Source organism: Eretmochelys imbricata, chromosome 27, assembly GCF_965152235.1.
Source record: "Eretmochelys imbricata isolate rEreImb1 chromosome 27, rEreImb1.hap1, whole genome shotgun sequence".
Lineage (NCBI taxonomy): Eukaryota > Metazoa > Chordata > Testudines > Cheloniidae > Eretmochelys > Eretmochelys imbricata.
In genome coordinates, this window is record NC_135598.1 from 6,327,919 (window position 1) to 6,350,788 (window position 22,870).

General features: G+C 41.9%; 1 protein-coding gene across 5 annotated transcripts in view; it reads left to right on the plus strand.

Moving 5' to 3' along the window:
• The window catches only part of TLK2 (tousled like kinase 2), a 52,598-nt gene that overhangs the window by 11,625 nt on the left and 18,103 nt on the right, over positions 1-22,870 (plus strand). For 2 of the 5 annotated variants that reach the window (XM_077806191.1, XM_077806192.1), the window contains exons 3-12: positions 340-411; positions 2,836-2,905; positions 4,078-4,121; positions 5,433-5,528; positions 9,169-9,336; positions 11,988-12,083; positions 13,607-13,699; positions 15,380-15,490; positions 16,475-16,611; positions 18,815-18,967. In XM_077806191.1, the coding sequence (XP_077662317.1) occupies positions 340-411; positions 2,836-2,905; positions 4,078-4,121; positions 5,433-5,528; positions 9,169-9,336; positions 11,988-12,083; positions 13,607-13,699; positions 15,380-15,490; positions 16,475-16,611; positions 18,815-18,967 (1,040 nt within the window). The remainder of the gene's footprint in view (positions 1-339; positions 412-2,835; positions 2,906-4,077; positions 4,122-5,432; positions 5,529-9,168; positions 9,337-11,987; positions 12,084-13,606; positions 13,700-15,379; positions 15,491-16,474; positions 16,612-18,814; positions 18,968-22,870) is intronic. The other 3 variants (XM_077806193.1, XM_077806195.1, XM_077806196.1) reach the window with 3 other exon arrangements.

A 22,870-nucleotide genomic window follows, 5' to 3' on the forward strand; every position in this document is an offset into this window, starting at 1 on the left:
TAGTCTAGCAAGAGAAATCTCAACCAGTACCACTAACACATGACAGCAGTAATAGCCAGCTTGCCAAATGGAAAATACCTTTAAATTCTTGGTGCTGGGTCAAGCAGATGCTTGCTGGAAGAGCTGCTTTGCTTTACTATTCAGCAATTCAAAATGTTTTCTTTCACAAGCTAATTGTTTTAGACCTTTACTAATGTTACCAGGGTTGTTAGAATGTGATGTTACAAATGGGCATGAGAATGTCATTGCAAAGTGTTTTAAAGGCTGAGCTGAAACTAAGACATGTCCACAGTTTTCTTGCCTTATATGAAAACTTTGTTTGTGTTTTTCCACCTGTAGGGTCCATTAAATAGCGAGTCTTCCAATCAGAGCTTGTGCAGCGTGGGCTCTCTGAGCGATAAAGAATTGGAGGTAAGCAGCCACTGTTCCTAATAGTCATCAGTTATAGGTTAAACGTGAATGGGCTAACAAAGCCCAGAATTAATTACATGAGCTGGAGATGAAGATTTCCTAGTTCAGGGCTTTTGTGTGGAACAGGCTACTAGAAGAATCTAGACTGAGTCCAAGTCGTATGGACGTTAAGCATCCTGCAAGGCCCAGCTAGTTAAGGTTTTCTCATCATAACAGGTGCTTTTCTTTATTAAAGATAAAGGAGGGTGGTTTTACTGCAGTTAGAATGGTGGTTTGTGAAACTAAGCCCTCAATTGCTGTTTTCAGTACTTGGTAGCTGTTTTCAGTTGCAGTTTTGGGCGGACCAAAATAAAAGGGAATCTGCATGGAAAAGTCCAAGTCTTTACCTACCCTCCTTCGCACTTCATGTACGTGTGAAGTTTTAGAAATATGTACAAGAAGATAAGGATTTATATAAACTGACATGTAGAATGAAAAGGATATAAGGCATGGTAGTATTACATGCTTCCTCTTGGTTACTTTCAGTATATTTGGATTAAGAACTTCAAAAAACCAGCTAAAACAACGAAGTTGAACTGCAGTTACTTTTTAATTTAAATTAAGATTGCCAGTTAGTAGTGCAGGATCTAAATTTAAATAGTTTGTTTAAACCCACGATAAGATAACTTCCTACTTCACTTACCAGCCAAGTGCTGAGTTTTGGATCATATTTCCCCTTTAATACATTACAGTACAGGTATCAAGTATCTGATGCAGTCAGTACTGTAGGAATGCACAGTATCTCGAACTCTGGACTTGACAGGTAAGTAAATTAGGAAATGGTCTTCAGTTATTTGAAGATCATGAGTATTAAATATCTACATATATTTGTTTTGCTCTGGCTTTACAGTCTACTTCTAGTGAGTTTCACTTAGATTAACTAAGGAGATCCAGTTGTCTGCCACTCTTCACTTTTCAGTCTGTGGTGTTTTAGCAGTGGATAGGTGATCTTATATATCCTTATGCAATTGGGTGAATGCGAATGACTACTTAAAATTGAATTTGGTAATTTAAGGATAATATGAAGCTAAAATACACTTGCATTCTCCTGTTATCTTACTGACACTGTTATAGAGCCTTTGGAATCACTATTGCACTAGGGTATTTGTGAGATGCTCCTGTCAGCAGTGGAGTGCAGATTCCTTTGACTTTGTACTGAGTCAGCAGTTTCTTGTACCAATATTGTATCTACATAGTGGCCAGTATCAAAATGTTGTCAGTGAGGATCTGTTCATTGTACAGATGTTATCATTCTATAAAGTAGCACACAGGTACAGTAGCTACTCTTCGTGTTTTTTTTTTTTTTAAAAGTACCAAACCACCGTTTCTGCCCTCCCACCCCAAACAAAACCAAACATCTCCATTAGGGACTGCTGGGTTGCCATGTTATGGCCTCCTCCATTCCTGTGGATCTTAGGTTTAACTTCTGGCTGTGTTAGCTTAATTCCTTTATCTCTTCAAAGTGGGTAGGTTGGTTTCTGTGTTTATTGTGTGGACATCAGTTGCTAAGAACCATGAATCTTAAGTTTGCCACAAAAGTTTTGGCCAAGATTTCTCTACTCTTTATTGTGCAATGGGCACTGTGGCTTTCCTCCTCTGTAGTTCAGTGGTGGCTGACATGATGTGTAAACGTATAGCCTGGAAAAATTTTGGGCCCCTTTGGGATAAAATGTATGTGATAGAAATTACCAGTTTTTTCTCTATAGCAACTTTGATAGGCTTTTTCTAATACATAGAACTTCAAGTTTTGTTTCCTTGTGTCTCACTTTGTTGTGAAGTCCTGCTGAAGGAACACTTCACATCTGAAACACTTCACATCATGTGTAAATGATTTTTCATGTAACTTATGCAAGACAGCACCTAGGTACTAAGAGCACTAGAAATCAGTTATTGAATGGGCTGCAGTCGGGTGGGTGGGATTTTCAAAAAGTGCTAAAGTGACTTGGGAGCATACGTCCTATTGAAAGGCAAAGTAAACAGACTGGGCCCAATTCCCAACTGTCCTGCATTTTATGTAGCCATTTAAAATAGTGAAAAGTGGGTGTTAAACACCGCTGTTCTGATTTGATTGAATTCTATGCTCCATCTGCAGCAGACTAAAAGACTACATGATGTACAGGGCAATGGAGAATCAGTCCTACTATGTCTAAGATAGAAAATAATCTTTCCCTGTTCCCACCCTCTTCTGATTTCTGACATGTTCTCTTATCTTTGCTGTGCATAGGTCTGAAGGTAGTATCTCTCTAAGTACTGAGTGCAAAAACTAATGCACTTGGGAACTGGAACGACCATTGGGGACCTGCAGCCTATTTGTTTAGTATTTTGGTCATTTTTTAAATTCTGGAATAACAGCAGAAATGTTAATTTTGAAGTATTTTTTAACAGACTCCTGAGAAGAAACAGAATGACCAGCGGAACAGGAAAAGAAAAGCCGAAGCATATGAGACCAGTCAAGGTAACCCATTCTTCTGACCCTTCACAGGATTTCCGACCAGCTGATAATTGGCCTCACTTTTTAAAGAGTCGTGGTGTCTAAGGAGAGTAATGGTTCATCTCAGGGGTGTGTCAGGCAGCTTATTAGGAATTTATTTCAAGTACTTGCAGTGATCGTGTAGTACTCCTTTGGGAGTCGTTCTTTCCATTGTAAGAAAAACATTCAGTCCTACAACAACTTACTGCAACATTTGTGTTTACTTCTAAACTCTAGAATTCTTATTGGAGATTTATGATGGGTCCACATTGCACAAGGAGAGACTGGATGTGGGTCCTCATATGGGTTATGTGAATATCCTGTGCTTAGTCACATGGGAAAGGTCTGCAGCTGAAACCTCTCTCATTTTTGCTGTGCTTCAAAAAGCTTTCGTTCATTTTCTACATCTTGTTCCATGTAACATTGGAAACCTGCTTTAACAACCAGCTAGAGAACAAGTTGTACTCAAACGTATAAAACAGCAAATGTCGTCTTAAAGAAAAGAGAGTGAGTCTGATTTCAGTCCGAGCTCTCACGCTCCTCTTAGTGGGTGAACATTAGGAGGATGGAAGGAATAGTTATTCTGGAAATAGGAATCTGCTCCTACAACAAAATAACAGATTCTATTGATAGTAGACTGTACCTATAGTGTTTGGAAAGAGAGGTGGAACAACAGTTAAACTTTAATGAATCCGTATTAAATCACCATTATCTCTCTAGCTCTCATAGAATGATTGTGGGAAGCTTAATGTACTCGCAGTGAGTACAGTAAATTATGTAAAGGCAAAAGTAGATTGTGTATAGTAACCTTTATTATGCTGTTACCTTCAAGGAAGCTTTGAGAGATCCACATTGCACACTGTGAGAGCAAATATTTCCCTTGTTGTTTGCAGAGAAACAAATGTCATCTAATTGGGTCTATGTCAATTTTGGAATTAGTCAAATTGTCAACTCTCCTAATTTAAAAAAAAAAAAAAAGTGTAGGGATTCTAATCCTGAAACTGACTATTGCTGGGTAGAAGCTCCTCTTCTGTACTAGGTGCTGTAAGAAGCACCTAAGTGTACATCTTTATTTACCGGAATAGGTTTCTCAGAGTGGCATCAGATGTTTACATTTACAAATCAAGTTTTGCCTTCCTTCTCTGTTTCCCTTTCAGGAAAAGGCACGCCTAGGGGACATAAAATTAGTGATTATTTTGAGGTAAGCCTACTTAAAATTGAATTTTCAGAGAAATCTGTTCTTAAATCCTTGTTTGAGGTGTGTGAGTGTATATATTTTTTTTTTTTTTTAAATGGAAAACTACACTGTATCTTAAGTTACTCTCACCACTGCATTAAATCATAGCTTCTGGTGTAAGTCATTCACTGTATCAATCTGATAGGCTTATGAGTTTGATTAGCGCAAAATATTTGAATCTTGTTTCTAAATTAAGCTAATTTCTATTTCTTTAACTTAAACAATTGACTGACCAAATGTTATAAATAGCAATCACTTAAAACCGTTTTGAAGCTGACTTCTATTGGGATCTGAACCTTGCCTCATGAGAGTGAGCCCCCTTTTGGCAAGCACACTGCAGTTGTATTAAAAGCCCAGTCCTGCAAAGGGGTCTGCGAATAGAGTCCCATTAACTTAAGTAGGACAGATCCTGTTCAGAGTTAAGCAGGATCTTAAGTCTTTTCAGGATCAAGACTAAGAAGTTAGCCACACTGAGAGACCAGCTCCAAGCACAGAATGGAGATATCAAAACAGTGATGGGTACCTCTAAAAACTTTAAGAAAACTCATTTAATATATATTCGTGGCACTTTTTTTCTTTCCAAGCATGTACAAACTAGAACTTGTTACTTTTTTCATCCCTAACAACTTGTTCTTCACTTTATTCTGAGTAGTTAGTTGGCTTGAAGTTAGCAGTGCTTTTGCTAGCACCTCTTCCTTACTGTCTTCAGACATTGCTGAGTTAAAGCATGGCACAGTCCATAGTACAGGAACATAGGAACTTCCATACCAGATCAGACCAGTGTTCCAGCGAATCTGATACCCTGTTCCTGACTGCAACAGATGATTCAGAGCAAGGTGTAGATCTTCTTCTCCCCACCCCCTCACACACATGCGTGTGTACAGAGTGCACAATTAGACATACCTGCCATGGGGAAGATCTTCCTAAACCTGGATTGTTAGAAGTTGACTTATCCTGAACCATATCCCTTGATTTAAAACAAGAAATTATATCTAATGTAGCTGTGGATATTTAACCATTGAAAGCATTCACAATCCCCTCTTGGTATTATGGGCATAATAGATAGAGTTTGTGCTCATTTTCTTTGGTCAAACCTCAGTCAGTGAATTTTTTATTTTTTGTTGTCTTCAGTGTCCACTAAAACAGGTTGCTAGGGCTTATAGGGAAGGTCTTTATACTTAAGATAAATATGCAGCTTCTATCTCCTCCACCCCAAATCTTGCTTAAGCATAGTATCTTTATGAAGTGATTGATCATATGTATCTTTTTGGTCAGTTTGCTGGGGGAAGTGGTCCAGGAACCAGTCCTGGCAGAAGTGTGCCACCTGTCGCCCGATCCTCGCCACAGCATTCCTTATCCAATCCCTTACCAGTAAGTATTCCCTCTGAGGAAGGTGCTAAATGATGCAGTGGATATGCCCCAGACAGGAGATTTTTTCTGAACAAATAGGGCAGAATGTTACCACAGTTACTGAAAGGGACTTGGATTTTGTTTAGTCTCTGAATTAGATTCAGTGATCCTTCAGTCTGTACAGAGCTAATAAACTGGATCATAGCTGTAAAACCAGCTGTCCAGGGCCTGATGTGGGCATGTTTGTTTCCAAGGAGATAGTCCAATCTTAAACAGTTTATCTTACATACTTCAAACCCCAGATGCCATTTCTTGATACAGTATAGACGAGTTCTGTCTTAAAAGGTTGTGGATTGGCCTATGTTCCTAGTAGTAGAAAAAGTAAAAACTAACATTTTCCATTCTGTCATTCTGATGACTCTGCTTGTCTGTTGCATCCCTCTTCCTGCACAGTTTTGTCTTGTCTATTTCGATTGAGATTTTTCCAGAGAAGGGCCCGGCTTTCAATGTCTGCATGGTGCCTAGCTTAGTGTTATCCTGCTCTTCGCTGGGGTTCACAGAGCTGCTGAAATATAAATATATCCTTGTTAGTGCTGAAAAATATTTTATTCCACACTGATTTTTCAGATGCTTGTAGCTTTGGGGGGTAATCAGTAAAAGCTTTCCAATGTGTGTGCATGCCCATTCCCCAACTTCTTTCACTGAGAAAGTTTCATTGTGCCATTTGGTCCCTTTTGTAAGGTTCAAATGTGAAGAGAACCAATATTTTAAAAAACTTTAAAGATATTTCAGAAGCTGCTTTTCTGTTATGATCATGTAAGTACCGTTAAAAACCACCCTTTGAATATGGCCTGGACCTAATCCTCAATTTTTCTTGAGCATTAGGAGAACAGTGTGGCAGTTTGGAGTCTTTTCTGGAGCATAGTATACTGACAGTAAACCAGGTACAATGAAGCAAATGAGCTTTTCTGGCTAGTCTATTTTGAAGTCATTTGCATACCTCCTAAACTCATATTTGTCTAAATTCCAATGCTGAGTGCTCTGGGACCGTGCATTGTACCCTGCAGAGTGCCACAAAAGAGAGAGATTGGCCCTCAGAGTCCATCATTCATCACTGAATGAAACCCTTCCAGTGCGGCCTTAAAGTTAATGGGGAATTAAAACATAACAGCACCTCCCTTCTTTAAAAAGAAAAGTTAAATGCAAAAACCGCTTAATGACACCTCATGGAAGACAGTTTACATGCACAACATTCAAGACAATTCTTCTCCCCAGAATCTGGAATCCTGTGGTAAGTGCATAAGGGGCAGTCATTCCTTGAGTGCATTTTTTCGCATTTTAATATATTGAGTATATAGAAACCTGGAGAGAACCCGTCCCATGCAGTCAAAACTGATGTCACAGGCAGCATCAGCTAAGTCCATTGTCTTTTTTTACAAAGGTGCTTGTCATGAGTCTGTTGGCAGAGCGCCCTCTTCAGGAGCTATGTGGGGAGCACAAGCATGCATGTCTAATTGTCTCACACCCATGCGCACTGCAAGGTGTGTCAGTTTAGCAGGGCTGGCTGGTGCTCAGCCCTCTGACTGAGGCTGCTTGGGTATTTCTTCCGCTCATGGTCCCAGGTGAAAGAAACAGAACAGTCCACAATCACCAGACAAGGTAAAATAAAAGCATAAAGGAAAAGGAGAGCCTGTAGGTGGCTTCAATGAGGATATTGGCCTCTTAGTTCAGAGGGGCTGGGGCGGTATCTCAGTTCACCCCCAAGTGCACTGGTCTCCAGTGGAAGTCTCTCATTTGCCTTCTTAATGCAGGGAATCAGTGTTCTGCTGTCTGCAAGGGCTGGGGCTCAGTTGGCTCTCATCCTCTCTGGGAAGCTCAACAGCCTGCTCCCTTCTCAGAGTTGCCCCCTTCTGAGTGGAGTTTCCCCCTTCTAACTCCTCCTCCAATGCTGGCGTGATTTGCAGGTGTGGAAGGAAGGACCATCGTAGCCCGAAGCAGCTCCTTAACCGCTTCCATGCTGGTGCGGGGTTTATATACCCCGTCACAGTGCTCTTCAGATTCCTTGTCTTCAGTTCTGGTTCTCCTTTCTCCTGCAACCATACTTTAACTTTATGCCTGTATTGTGGTAGTAGCATGCATCTGTAAGACCACTGCTTTGGCTACAAAAGGAAAAACCAACAACAGTAGGAACCGGGAAAAAGAGGAGAAAACTGAATATCGCTCCCAGTTTAGGGAATTAGTGTGTGGGTAAGGAAGGTGTTAAGCACCTTTTATTAAAAGACTGTAGTGGTTATTCACACTGCAGGGTAAGCTTGTCTGTGCCCTGGGCTAAGGGAGGAAAGGTAATATCTTTTAATAAGGTTGCTCAGCTTTCCTAGACTATCCCTTGCCTACTTCAGATCCCTTTATCCCTCAGTTGCAGGTTGCAGATTTCACAGCCCTCTGCTCAGATTTCAGCTCTTGCAATGTCCCCATCCCATAAAGCTCTCTATCTGAAAGGAAAGTAGTGTTTGTAATGCTGGGCAGAAAAAACGTTTTGGATGAGCAGTTTAAAAAAAAAAAGTTTTCTTTAGTTCATCTTTTAAAATCTGTGTCCTGCCTTTGCTACAATTGCCTAGAAGGAGAAGAGGCTGCTGGGTGGGAAAATGCGTAGCGATGAGGAGGGAGAAGTTTCCGTATACAGTATTTTAATGAGGCAACGTGCAGTGCACTGCTTCGGAGAATATCTGATCAAAACTAAGTTTAGGGCCACCACAGTTTTCTGTGTCTGATTCAGCCGCGTTCTGTGCTGGTACTGTATCAAACAAAGTTAGATGAGCAGTTCTCAGACTTTAAGACCTATCCCATCACACCTAAAACAATCTAGTACTTGGCATTCTGCTGTCGTAATTAATCAGTGTAACTAATATCTTTTCTTGTTCTGATGGTACCAAGCCATGCACAACAGTTAGAAACTCACTGTACAAGATGTGAAAGTGGTTTCTCCTTAGCTGCTACATATGGGTACTTCCTGAAAAGCTTTGAAATAGGGCTAGTGTTTACCTATTTTAGGCAGTTTATTTTTGCCATTAAAACAGGGGCCAGGTAACTATGACTCCTGGATCCTGATCATGGTTCAGTTGCTTATCTAGAGCAATTCTGCCTCGATTCACTAATCTGTAACATGGGTATACCTGCACCTCTTGTGAAGTTGGGTGGTTGTAAATGACTTTGAAAAGTATGAAGCATTTGTAGAATGAGGATGATACTGACCTAAAGTCCATTGAGATCTATAAGAGCTAAGGATCATTGTTCTGAGCCTTTAAAGAGTGCAAAGGCCTAAATTAAGATAGTCTGGTTAAGGCTTTGAGTTTCCAGCTCTTTGCTTGAATGGCCCCAAAATGTGCAGACGTGGAGAAGGGCAGTATTTCCGTTAACTAGGGGAATCCTGTTCTGCACGTTCACATGCATTGCAGCACATTTCAAACATGTTATTCCAGTCACTCCTATTGACCTCTGCTATCAGAGCGATCTTTCCAGGAGCCCTGCTTTTGTTAACAGATCCTCTCTTTGCTGGCTCTCCGTTCCTGAGCTGCTGCTTTGCTGACAACAGTTTTGGCAGAACCAGAGAATCCTTTTTTTTTTTTTAAAGGTTTATTGTATTTTTTTAAATGTATTACAGCGGCGAGTGGAGCAGCCACTATATGGGGTAGATGGCAGTTCTGCAAAGGAGCCGCAGGAAGAACACTCTCCTCTGCCAACGCTGATGTCTATGATGCTGGCAAAACAGCGGCTTGAGAGTGAGCAGTTGGTACAGAGGGGAGCTGGCCTCTGTTTTGCTTTTGTTTCGGTGAGCAGTTTTTAAAAAACCCAAGCCCAGGGCAGAGGCTGTGTTAAGGGATTGGGAATGGGATGTAGAGTCTTTCAGCTCTAGGGCTCTGGTTTACATCCAGCCTGGGTTACTAGTGACAGTCTTTACCATCTAACAGCTGGTTCATGACCTATGTGAAAAGTTGCTTCCAGCAACTTTTGCCTTCTAGAGAAATCTGTCTGGTGTAGATGCTTGTATTTCAATTTAAGAAGCTAAATTGATAAAGCCGAAGTAGATTCCTGACTGATTTTAGGCTAAACCAACTACTCTCAAAGCTGGAGTAACTGCCAGTACGGCTGAGAGACCAGGTGGGTGAGGGAATATCTTTTATTGGACCAGCTGCTTTTGGTGAGAGAGACAAGCTTTTGAGCTTACACAGAGCTGCTCTTGAGGTCTGGGAAATGCACTCAATGTTGCAGCTAAATACAAAGTAAACAGATTGTTTAGCATAAGTAGTTAAACATATTTCAAGGGACAATTCAAAGGTGAAGCGGCCTGTTAACACCTCTCTAGTCATGGGGAAGTAAAGTGTGTGTGTGGGGGGGGGGGAAGCTGGCAGAGGGGGTAAGTGGGTTATATGGCTGTAATAAGCCATAAATCCAATGTCTCTATTCAGTCCATAATTTTTCAGTATCTAGCAAAATTGTGCATTTAAGCTCCCAGGCCAAACAAGGACACTTTGCCAGAGAAGTAGACCACATCATGGAATGGGCCACCCAGATACCCCAAGTGAACCTGCTTCAGTACAGAAATGAAACCCTCTCCAGCCACACACCTCTAGTTGTCATTTAATGCCCAACCTAAGCCTCACTTGCTGCAATTAGGAAAAACTTCCTAAGGCTATGTCTCTACTGTGCCCCTTACATTGGTGCCGCTGCAGCCAGGCCATTGTAAGATGCACAGTGGAGACAAAATAAAATCACGCTGAATGAGGGGTGGTAGCTTCATCCACAGGGGAGCGGCTCCCACTCCCGTCGAAGTGCTGTCCACACAGGTGCTTTTTGTCATTAAAACTTTTGTCGCTCAGGGCTTTTTGTTTTTCACAGCCCTGAGCGACAAGTTTTAACAATGAAAGTGCAGTGTAGACAAAGCCTAAGTGTGAGGGTGGTTAAGCACTGGAACAAATTGCCTAGGGGGGGTTGTGGAATCTTTGTAATTGGAGGCTTTTAAGAACAGGTTAGTCCATCACCTATCAAGAATGGTCTAATTATTACTTAGCCCTGCCTTGAGTGCAGGGGACTGGACTAGAAGATGACTTATTGAGGTCCCTTCCAGTCCTACACTTCCATGTTCATCACCCTACACTGGAACCCATACATTTTATCATCAAACAATTACAACCCATACTCGATGGGGACACCATCCTGAAAGAAATCTTTTCTGAATCCCCCTCTTCTGGCCTTCAAACAACCACCCCCTACCCAGCCTCACTAAGCTCATCATCAGAAGCAAGCTCCCCACATACCAGAGCAGAACAACTCAAAGCAGCATCAGACCCTGCCAGCACAACAGATGCAAAACCTGTGGACATATCTCCACTGCTGCAATTATCAACATCCCCCACAGCACGCCATGGGTTCAAGATCCATGGGTTCTACACATACCTATCACGTGTGGTGTGCTAGTGAACTAAATACCCAATAATAACAGTGGGTGAAAAGAGACAACCACTGCACTCTCAAATAACCTTTCACAGAAAAAGATAAAAGACCTGTGGGTGAACACAGCACAAAGCGATAACTCTATATCTGACCTCTTCTAATCCTCAAAGGAAAACTGCAGGACACCTTCAAAAGATGAGCCCCTCCTAGCTTTTTTTTCTTTTCCCCACTGTGATGGAGAGGTGTTAACTACTTATGCTAAACAATTTATTCCACCTTATACTTACTGTGATACTCTTGAGTACATTTCCCAAACCTGAAGAAGAGCTCTGTGTAAACTCAGAAGCTTGTCTCTCTCACCAAAAGCGGTAGGTCCAATAAAAGATATTCCCTCACCCGCCTTGTGTCTCTAATTTACTGGGACCAACATGGCTACAACAACACTGCATAAAGACAGCTGAGAACGTTGATGAAATGTTACTGAAGTTATATTAAAGTTCATAGAAATGTATCTTTTGCAGGAGTGCCAACCCCAAATGTTCAAAAATCATGTCCGGCTCCCCAAAAATCATGAGATTATGTCAAAATAACAGATTTGGTGTTTATTTGCCTGCTGCTTTTTGAGGCTGGAGGGGGGTGTGTGTGTGTGTGTGTGTCACATTTTGAAGCTTTCTCCACAGCCACGAGGTCTAAAAACTCACTTCTTAAAGAATGAAGGCCAAAATTGTTGCACATCCACTTGACACCAGGAGTTGGGGCTTTAAGGAAAACAATAATTATCATGAGACTTACGATAAAACCATGAGAGTTGGCAACACTGCAAGTTTTAACTGATTGAGCTGGGCTTTCTGGGAAGGATCAGTTTCCCTTCTCATAGCCCAAACCTCGGAAACATTTTTTAAATGGTTTTAGCTGAACGACATTGAGACCAGAAAGCATCTTCCATATAAAATGAGTGTGTGTTTGCATGAAGAATTGCAGTCACGTTAATACCTGGTAGTAGATAATTATGCTGGCTTTCTGTTGCAGGCCCAGCAAGGCAGCCCCTCTTCTACCGGATCAGGGAACACAGAGCATTCCTGCACCTCCCAAAAACAGATTTCCGTCCAGCACAAACAGACACAGGTATAGGCCAACAAACTGTAAAGCACATTGCCCCCTTCCATCGAAGCTTTACATTTGGTGCAGTTCCGGCACTGGAGAAGAGAAGAGGGACATGAGTCTTGGTAGGTGGCAACCTACTGACTTCATCGAGGGACTGCGTTTGGACTGTTGGATCTATTTGTGACACTACTACTCTGTTGTCACCCTGAACAAGTCCCATGACCTCTTTGTGCCTGTTTCTCACTGTAAAATGGATACTTCCCTACCTAACTGATGATGGCGATTACTTGCTCTTTAGAACACTTTGGGACCTGATAAAAGACATACTCAGGGTCTAACTGATTTTCATATTTGGGGTCAGGAAGGAATTTTTCCCCAGGTCAGATTGGTAGAGATCTTGTGGGATTTTTTTTACTTCCTCTGCAGTGTGGGTCACTTGCTGAGTTAAAGTAGATTAAATGGTGGGTTCTCTGTAACTTGATGTCTTTTTAAGTCAAGATCTGAAGTCTTCAGAAGCTCAGCCAGAGGTCATGGGCCTATTGCTGGCATGGGTGGGTGAAGTTCTGTGGCCTGTGATGCGCAAGAGGCGAGACTAGATCAGTGGTTCTCAACCTGTGGACCACTTGCAGCCTAATCAGCACAGAGCTGCAGCCTATGTGACATCCTCAGGACCATACAGGTAGTATATTGGATGCAGCCCACAATGGTAAATAGGTTGAGCACCACTGGACTACATGATGATGGTTCCTTCTGGCCCTAAAGTCTGAGTCTAAGAAACAATTGCCAACTGGTACGGGCTGTTCTTTCCCACTGTACCCATAATTCCTGTTTATGTTACAGGGAATCCAATATGTAAGTTTTCAGAAACAGACTTGTATCTGTTTCTGCTGTTAAAAGGGAACAGTTCAATTAGAGGAGGTTATTTAAAACGAGAGCATACAAATGGAAAACAAACATCAGATGTAATACTTCCCCACAAGGCCATCGTAGGGCTGTGTGAAGACTAACATCCTGTCTAAGCCAATCTGAGATCTTCAATGTGCACAGTCTTACTCTGTCTACCTACTGAAATTTTAGCTTTGAACTGAAATACATTGGAAATCATGGCTGAGAGGCTGTGCATTTTACACCTCCCCTCATGCTAGCTGTGTTATTGCCTGGGAGAACATTGAAAACCGGAAGCCTTAAGGGCACTAAACAAAATTCGTGAATGCAATACAAGAATCTATATTTACAACAGAAGGTGGGGCTTTTGGAGCTCTTCAGATGCCACTGCGATTTCAGTGTTCCCCATGGCCAAATTTTCTAACACTTGTCTGATCGTATTGTCTGACCTTTATGCTAGGGGTGTGCACCCTGTAGAATGAGAAGAGTGAAAATAAATCCTGGTTTCACCAGAGTTCTAGATTGCACAAAGCCCCACTTTCTAGAATAAACTATTGAGAACCATGACAAATGACCAAGACGCATATATAGCAAGCTTTCTGTAGCTGAAATATTATCTGTTTTCATCTGACTTTGTTTTGTGATGTTTGTCTCTGCAGTCTGACCTCACAATGGAAAAAATATCTGCACTAGAAAACAATAAAAACTCTGACCTGGAGAAGAAGGAGGGGAGGATAGATGACTTATTAAGAGTAAGTGTAAACATGAAAAGGCTCTTGTAAAAACCTGCTTTTTGTAGCATCCTGGTATTGCAAAAGTGGAACACGTGCACAAATCAGGATTTTCTATACTACATTTGGGGAAACTGACACTCGTAGAGAAGGAGATAACATGAATACCTTTTCAAAGGATAATTGGCAAATTGGTTAGGCTGAGAATAGGAGTTCTTGAGGTAGAAGCTATAGGCAGGCTTGCCAGTATATGTAGATACCAAGTATAGCAATTAGGCTGATCTGATGGATACAGCTATTCTATCTCATTATTTGTAAGTAAAAGAACTTCTTCTGAAGAAACTGTTTCATTCTAAATGATGAGATCTAGGAGACTTGTCACTTGACTCTCAAAGGAAGCGATGGAAGCTATCCTCTAAATTAGAAAGCATATAAAGCACTGGAGAAAATACGCAGTGGGGCAGGGAACCCTACCTGGAAGACTCCATCGGACATGTAGGCATGTTGTCTACCAGAAGAAAGCAAGAGTCAAGGAGTAGAAAGCAAAACTGAACTTTTCCTTTTATTCCAGACTCTTCTGTATTGAAAACATTCCATAAAAAATGCTTGTTTCTGACCACACTAAGGCCCTTATTCTGCAAAGACTATACTTGGGTGTCTGGCCTCCATATCTAGGAGAATATGTATGTGAAAGAGAGATGCTTTTTATGGCATGGTCAAAAACTTGAAAGATTTTTGTGGAACACTTTCAAATAAACCAGGATGACAAATAATTCTGTTTTCTAGTGACCTCAAGAGTAACTCCTAATTTTTTTTTTAAGAGGCCTACACCACTTGAGGCTTAATTGGATGCCAAATGACAGATTTTTCTGTTTTTTAGGTATGTCCTTTTCTAGCCTACAAGGGTAACACCCATGCAACCTTGATGTTCTTGAAACACATCCCAGTTTCCAGAAAGAGAGTCTATAGCAGGGCTGACCAGCTGTGCCAGAGAGCAATCCTACAGCTGAAAGTGCAAAGGATGTCATCTTGCTGCTTCCCGTCAGTGTTCAGTAGAGAGGAAGGAGGGTCCAGTGATTATTGTGAGAGCCTGGGACTTGAGACGCTAGTTCAGTTCACTGCTATGCTATAGACTTCCCATGTGACCTGGGCAAGTTACTTATGCTGACATAAGCTGTAGTGTAGACATAGCCTAAATTATGTTGCTTGGGTGGGAGGGTGAATAAATCACCCCCCTGAGCAACATAAGTTACACAGACCTAAGTGCCAGTGTGGACATAATTACACCAGCCCCCACAAGTGGCAATAGCTAAGCTGACAGGAGAGCTCTCTCCCGTCTACTTAGAGCAGCTACAGTGGTGCAGCTGCACCACTGTAAACTCTAGTGTAGCCATGCCCTATGTCTCTCTGCCTCAATTCCCAACCTGTGAAATAGGATATCCCTTCCCTACCTCCCACGGTGTTGATAGGTGCTCAGATACTCTGGTAATGGGACCAGATACATACTATGGAGAGTGGATTCACGTGATCTTTTATCTTGGCAACAAGTTGGCTGCTAATTTGCTTTTCTCTGACCTGTTCCCTGGAGCCAGCTGAGTAGAGTACCTTTCAAGGTGATACATGGCTTGGCTTTTTCAGGGCAGCCTTGAACACGGAAAGTTTGTATTTTGTCTTCATTGACCTTGTGTACTTTCTTTTTAGGCCAACTGTGATTTGAGACGGCAGATTGATGAACAGCAAAAGATGCTGGAGAAATACAAGGAACGGTTGAACAGATGTGTGACAATGAGCAAGAAGCTCCTTATAGAAAAGGTGAGCTGCTAGCTTTCCAAGTCTCTGTATCCAGAGCCACCTGGCTTTGGAAAACACACTCACTCTGTCATGCCTGTCCTGAACTCTGGAAACTTGCTCTTCAGAATGGAGTGAAACTTGTAGTCATTTGAAATACAGAATTAGAGCTGTGCATTTTGAATTATTTCTCTGAAATGGTAATGGGCAATGGCTTTCAAAGTGCAGAGCCTTTTGGCTTTCTTTTGTCAACCTCAAAAGGAAACCAGCATCCATTCGTCTGAGCAGAATAGCCTGAGTTGTTGCATCTTATAATTCACTTGGCATTACTTGCTGTGGATGGTTATGTAGGTATAAAGTAGCATCTGTGATCCTAGCAGTGCAAGAGAATATTGGAGGAGACTACACAAGAAGGCACCATGGCCCAGTAAATGGGAGCTAGGACTCAGAGCTAGGTGTCAGATGTGTTTTGTGACTTAGGGGAAATTGTTTAACTTTTGCCTGTTTCTAGCTGTAAAATGGAGAATGTCCTTGTAAGGTGCTTTGAGTCCTAGTGATGAAAGCACACTATAAAAATACTAGGTTATTGCTTACCAGCTTTCAGCCTGCTTCAGTGTTAAAAGACTTCATTACAGTTAATGTTTTTAATTTAGTCCTTTTTTATATATTGTTAAACCATTTACATCTGATGCGTGAAGGTATCAGGAAATATTGTGGCAGTGTTGAAAACTTGTTTGAATTGCTTTAGTTGCGGCACTGATTGATCTTAATTGGGCATGACCTCCCGTCTGTGAAAGTAAGGGATTTGTAACTAGATGGAGCTGAATGTTTGTAGAACAGGTGCTGTGGAAGCTTCACTAACTGAGCTTTGCCAGTTCATCTTGATCCTTGTCAATGGCAATATTAAGAGTTGGCTAAGAACAGAGTATTTAAAATACTGCATAACTTTCAGCTCAGAATTGATCATTAGTGCTGCTGATTCAACACTACTGTCTTGTCTTCTTTCAGTCAAAACAGGAAAAGATGGCATGCAGAGATAAGAGCATGCAGGATCGACTGAGACTGGGTCATTTCACTACAGTCCGGCATGGGGCCTCTTTCACCGAGCAGTGGACAGATGGCTACGCTTTCCAGAACCTCATCAAGTAAGAGTAGAAGCTCTCGTCTTTTTCTCAGGAGGCAGAAAAGAAAATCCATCTCTCGTGCCTGTTATCCCAAAGCACTTTTGGCTAATATGTGAGCTATATGAGGTGATCTCTACTGCCCTTTAGATTGAAACTGAGCTACTATTTGACAATGCACAAACAATACTAGACAATATTTTTAGGCCAGACAGCAAAGAATATTCTTCCAGTAAAAACTCTATTGTAGTTTAGGGAGTCAGAATCTAATTACCAGAGTTGGTGTAGCCAGAACAGTGGGCTAATGCTGCCTCTCACAAAAAAGGCCACAGTGACTATAAGTAGTCATGGCCTCTATCTTACACCCATTTGAAATACAGAAAAGATAGATTGAATGAGTTAAAGGTACACAAATTATATAGTGCTAATTATTACCTATGCCTTCAGTTAGAAGTGACACTCGATTAAAACAAATTTACTTTTAACTCTTTTTGCAACTCTCTCATCTTGGAACATCCGTGAAGTTAGTCTCACTTCTGGTTCTTAATTCAGCAGTCTTTTGGCTGCAAGCCAAAGGAGAAGTATGTATGCGTTCTTTAACAAATAATGGAGACATTTCTCTTGGACTCAGGTTTTGTTTAAACAAACCGCCCCCTCCCCTTTTTTTTAATACAAATATCTAAGTTTTTTGGCTAACGCCAAGTTGCTCCTTTTATGCCTAGCTTAACTGATGGTTTCTCTTTGACAGCAGTGCTTGTCTATGGTGAAAACAGATTTGCTTTATTAAGCAAATTCTTTGAGAGCAGCTAAAGATATAGAAGATGTTCTAATAGCAGTAAAATTCACACCTGTTTCCTCTTGGGGAGAGAGACCCTCCCATATTCTCAATGCACCTGGCCAACTGTGCAATGCTGGGTCAGGGGGGATAGGACTGAGGAGGAGGGCAGGAATCCAATCCTGATTCTGTCTTCAAGGTGTAAGCAGACTGGATTTTTAGATGGATTTTCACAACTGTGTGTGTTATGGTTGGTCGCACCAGGCTGTGTGTATTATTTTAAAGAAGTTTTAAAAGAGAAAATCCACAATACTTAACTTTTTTTCTGGCAACAATGTTCGGAGAGAAAGGGAGCTGCATAACCCAGGAAATGGAAATGACAAAACCCTTTTACACAAGTCATCAATAGAAGTACCCTGTAAATTCCTGCCTGGCCCAGGCCATTAAGTGGGACTTCCATGCAGATATATCTCACATGAAGTAATGTTTTATTTACAAGCATGCAAAGACAAGAGCATGCACAATCCTCTAAGATTGAGTCGCTTCTTTGTAGTCTGACTTGGGAACCCATTTCATCAAGCAGTGCACAGATGGTCCGGGGCTTTAGAATCTCCTTTAAGGGAAGAAGTCCTTTGTTTTCTTCTGCAAGAGACAAGAAAATAGAGGTGCTTTTGAAAGTTTTACCTGCAATCTCTAACTCCCATTTTGTGACTTAACTGCCAGAGTGTAATTGAAAGCTGATGGAACTTAGTCTCCTAAGTAATTTTGGTGCTTTTCAAAATTTTACCCTGTGTTTTAAATTAAAATGACAGGCAGTTTTAATGATAGCTTTCTTCTGCAAGAAGAAGGTCCATTATTGGTGGAACTGAAAAAGGTTTGAATTGCTTTAAGAAGTTGCCTTTAAAAGCTGGGGATCATTTGACCATAACTGTGCAGTAGAGGGCTCGCTTTGCAGGGAAGGCAGTGATCTAGAATAGATCCTTTTAGGGACCTATGAAAAGTGAGTGGGGTAGCTGACAAAGCCAACCTCCTGTCATGGCTAACTATAAATCATGGTTCATTCCTGGGTTTTCTTTAAGATGATCTCAACTCCTCACTAGTAGAGAGATCATCACTTGCATGCTTATTATGATTTGGGCGCAGGATTTAATCCGTTGGAGGGTTTCTCATATTTCAGCAAATGAAGACTCCCTCGCTCTATAAATTGACTAACCTTTATCAAGTTGAAGGATTTGACACCTCCCTCCCACAGTTGGCATGTCTTTCCATACCTTGTGTTTAAAACACTTGATTTACTCATCCTAGGAGAAGTGATTTTGAAAATCATTTTGCTAATCTGGGGGGGGATACTAACAACAGCTATGTACATGTAATTAGTCATCTGTTTCCATTACTTGTATTTTTATAGTCTCTCTGCCCCTTTCTCGCCCCACCCCACTCCCTCTCCCCAAGGCAACAGGAGAGGATAAATTCCCAGCGGGAGGAGATAGAAAGACAACGAAAGATGTTAGCAAAACGGAAGCCACCTGCCATGGGACAGACCCCTCCCGCAAGCAACGAGCAGAAACAGCGCAAGAACAAGACCAATGGAGCAGAAAATGAAACGTACGTTACATGGCTTTGTATTGGGGCATTCCAGAGCAGCAGTGTTTTTATAGGATATAGCTATCTTCTGGGAAATAGAATACTGCATTCACTTCTAAGCTTTAATGTTTATCTCATAGACATTCCTTGTAAAAAAAAAAAAAAAAAATTGTAGAATAAATCTAGCATTCCAGAACTTGTGGCTGCAGCCCTAAATATTTTCCATTGGAGTGAAATAGGGATCAATGTTGCTCATAGTAAGTTGGGAAAGTAGAATTTTTTTTTTCATGTGCAAGCAGTATTTTTTTAAGCCTTGCAGCTGCATCTGTATCTAGCCTCAGACTTGAGAGAATAAATGGTGCAAATTTTTTGTTCTCTGCTGAAATTTTCCCATCAGATTTATCAAATAATCTCTCTAGATTCCACCACAACTGTGCATTTCACACCTCCCAATAAAGAAATGGTATATGGGTTAGCAGTATTTATCCCGTTGGGCTTTCTTTGGAGGATTTCAAAATAAATCAGATATATTGGGGAAAGATTCTCCACATAATATAATACTTAAAGCAGTCCTTTCTGTCTCCAAAGCACTTGCCAACATCAGCTAATTCCACTGGTGGGGAGGCGAAAGATCATGCTCTCTCCTCTTTTCTCTTGTGCACAATATGTTATTTTCAGTGAATTTATTGCTCTCAAACATGCCATCTTGACCCTGCTGGGGACTAAAGCCATTTTTCTCCAGAACAATTTAGCACAGATAGTGGTGAGTCCAAGCTTTGCTGCCTCCCCAGTAGGTGTTGGTCCTTCTTCCAAGCCAGGATTATCTCTGAGGATGCGAGGGGTGGAGTTCAGTCTCCGAGCCCATTTCCTCCTTGTCTCTTCTACTGACACTACCAAGGTGATCAGTTACCAAGTGTGTTGGTTCTCTTGTGATAAGGAAACCTACCTACTAGGAAGTAGACTAATGGCTTATCTACACCAACCTATAGTATGCGGCAAACTGGGGTGTGAAGCCACCATTCACTAGCCCTCCACAAGCTAACTGTCCATGTGCACCCTGCTTACGTGCATTAACAGTTACTTCGTGTGCTGTGATCTAGTCCTTCTTGAAACAGAACTAGTTAAAGTGTATTAACTGTTAATGCATGTCAGCAGGGTCCACATGGACAGTTTGGAGTAGGCTAGTGTGGGGTAGATTCACACCCCAGACTGCCACAGTCTGAACATTTGGGTAGACAAGCACTCAGTTCAGTTGATTATCTGGGGCTTCCATGAAGCACTTGGCTACCAATAACCAAGGCAGCAAACAAACTTCTGACCTAATGGTGAAAGGCTCCATCCCCTATAACCCAAGCTTCCGAGCCATCTGTTCTCTCTCCCTGCCACTACTCCCAGACATCTCTTCATTCCTGCCATGTTTCTATCTCCCCTCTTCCCTTCAGAGTTCCTTTCATTTTGTGCTTTCATTCCTTTCCTCTCTTTACTCATTCAGTCCTTATCCTTGGTTCCTAGAAAGGTCCATTCCACACTCGAGTCCCATGTAATCTTCCATAAATACAGTAAACCAGGATCATAATTTTGAATGGCTTTCTATATTTCATTTTGCTAAAATTGCTTTGTGGGGATTGCATGACTTAGTGGAGCTGATGAGAGCCCAGGGCCCTTTTCAGTCTCTCTTTCAGAGTGTGCCCGTCTAACAAAAGCTGCCACTGCCTTTTGGCACTCATGATAAAGATGTCAAAGAACTAAACGAGCCATGGAGAGAAGTCTCCTCATTAACGGGAATGGTGCTTCCTCTTTCATGGTTGATGTGTGGAGTCTGGTTGAACTGTAGTGGAACGTGTTACCTGTGCTTTAGGCAAATAGAGGGCTTCATAGCAAAGATGAATCCAAAACCATTAACTGTGGCTTATGTCACACATGTCAGTTGCTATATACTCCTTTATGGTAACACCAGTGTGTATCAGCACACTCACTGAGGTCTGGAGGTGCAGACTGAATGTCTATATGTGATTTTTTTTTTTTTTTTTTTAAATCTTAGGAAGAATAAAGACTTTTCACAGCTTGCAACTATAAACTTGAGGGCACAAGAGAATGTTTATGGCTCTTTCCCACTTCCTCTAGAAGATTTGCCACTTAGAATGTATGGCTAGTAAGACCAGGCCTGATGTTTGGGAGGGGCAAGACTTTTAATCAAGTGGTTTTTGTGCCAGATGCAGAATCTTAGGCTAGGTCTACACTACTGCGGTAAGTCAACTTACGCTACGCAAGTCCAGCTACGTACCTTAGGTTGAGTTACCATGGGGTCTACACCGCAGGGGGTTGACGGGAGAAAAATCTCCCGTCGACTTACCTTACTCTTCTTGTTGGAGGTACAGTACAGGGGTCAACTGGAGAGTGCTCTGCAGTCGATTTGGCGGGTCTTTACTAGACCCACTAAACCGACCGCTGGTGGATCGATCTCAAAGTGTCTATCCCTGCTGTAGTGTAGACCTGCCTTTAATGTAGTTAAGTTATGTATGTCCAGATGGTGCTGTTTGTCATGCCTCATGAATAGCACCGATATTCTTCCAGTTTAGGGTGGCTTTTTAGCGGTTAGCACAGTTGCTGGAGACATCTTGTAAAGTTGGCTGGCACCAGGCGCATGTGGTCAGGGTGGAGTTTGTTAGCCTACGAAAACTTTGCTTTCTAAATGAGCTGGAGCAATTGGTATAATCAGGGTAAGCTCAGTTTTTACTAATTCGTTAAGTTGTAGCCTTTGGTTCTAATGGAAACAATCCCTGATATTAACCAACATTGAAGCTTTCACTGCAGTGTATGGAGTCCAAGGCAGTTCGGGGCTGAAGTTGATATTCCACTAACCTTTCCCCTTAGGGCTCAGCATTGCAGTATGTAAGAGATACGCAGGCTTCCCCCACTGTTCTGATAAGCTTTGCTAGAGTGGGGCAGTCAGAATTTTGAATGTTCTTGTTTCGTCAGTGTACGTCAACATAGTATGAATCTGTGTTTGATTTTTAAAAGCAGTTGCCTGCTAACTAAGTATATTATGGGTATATGTCAGCAGTGGCCAAACTTCCTGACCCTCCAAGCTACATGCGATAATCTTCAGAAGTTCGAGAGCTGGGTGCACCTGCCAGGGCTCGGGGCCTCTGCCCTGTGGCAGGGTGGTGGAGCTAGGGGCTTCAGTCCCACAGGAGGCGCCTGCCAGGGCTTGGGGCTTCAGCAAGAGTGGGGCTGAATCCCTGAGCCCCATCAGGTGCCTTGTGCCGGGCTGCAACTCCTAGACACCCTGTCTCACTCCGTCCGTCCCCCCCGCTTGGCAGAAGCCCCTACCCCCACCATCCTGCTGGAGGGCAAAGCCCCAAGCTCCCCCGCACCCCCCAGTCTGATAGGTGGAGGATGTGGGAGGCTACACAAGCTGCATTTTAGGCACCCCTGGTTGTATTTAGGCTGGGGGGGGGCACTTTTGCCCTACACATAAGTGTGTCATATTTTGATACTTTCAAACTCAAACTGTTTACTTGTAGGTGATTCTTTTAATTTGTATTTAAATTTCTCCACCCTTGAAATAGTATTGTTTTGAAAGAGGGTTGTGCACATCATCTCCTCTTAAAGTAACTTTGTCAATCTTGTAAAATTCCCTTCGCATGCTTTTCAACTTCAAAATACCTTACAAAAATAACTTACTGCAAAAACTAGGATTTATTAACCTCATTGTATTGCCTTGGGCTGCCCCAGAAATGCAATTTCTGGCTGACAGTGTAGACAGTTCTGCAGGCTGAAAGTCTGGGGTTTTACCTACAAACCATTTCAAGGGTCATGGTGGATTCTCGATCACTGGCAACTTTTAAATTGTGATGGGATGTTTTTTCTAAAAGATCTGCTCTAGGAATTACTTTGGGAAGGTTCTCTGGCCTGTGTGAT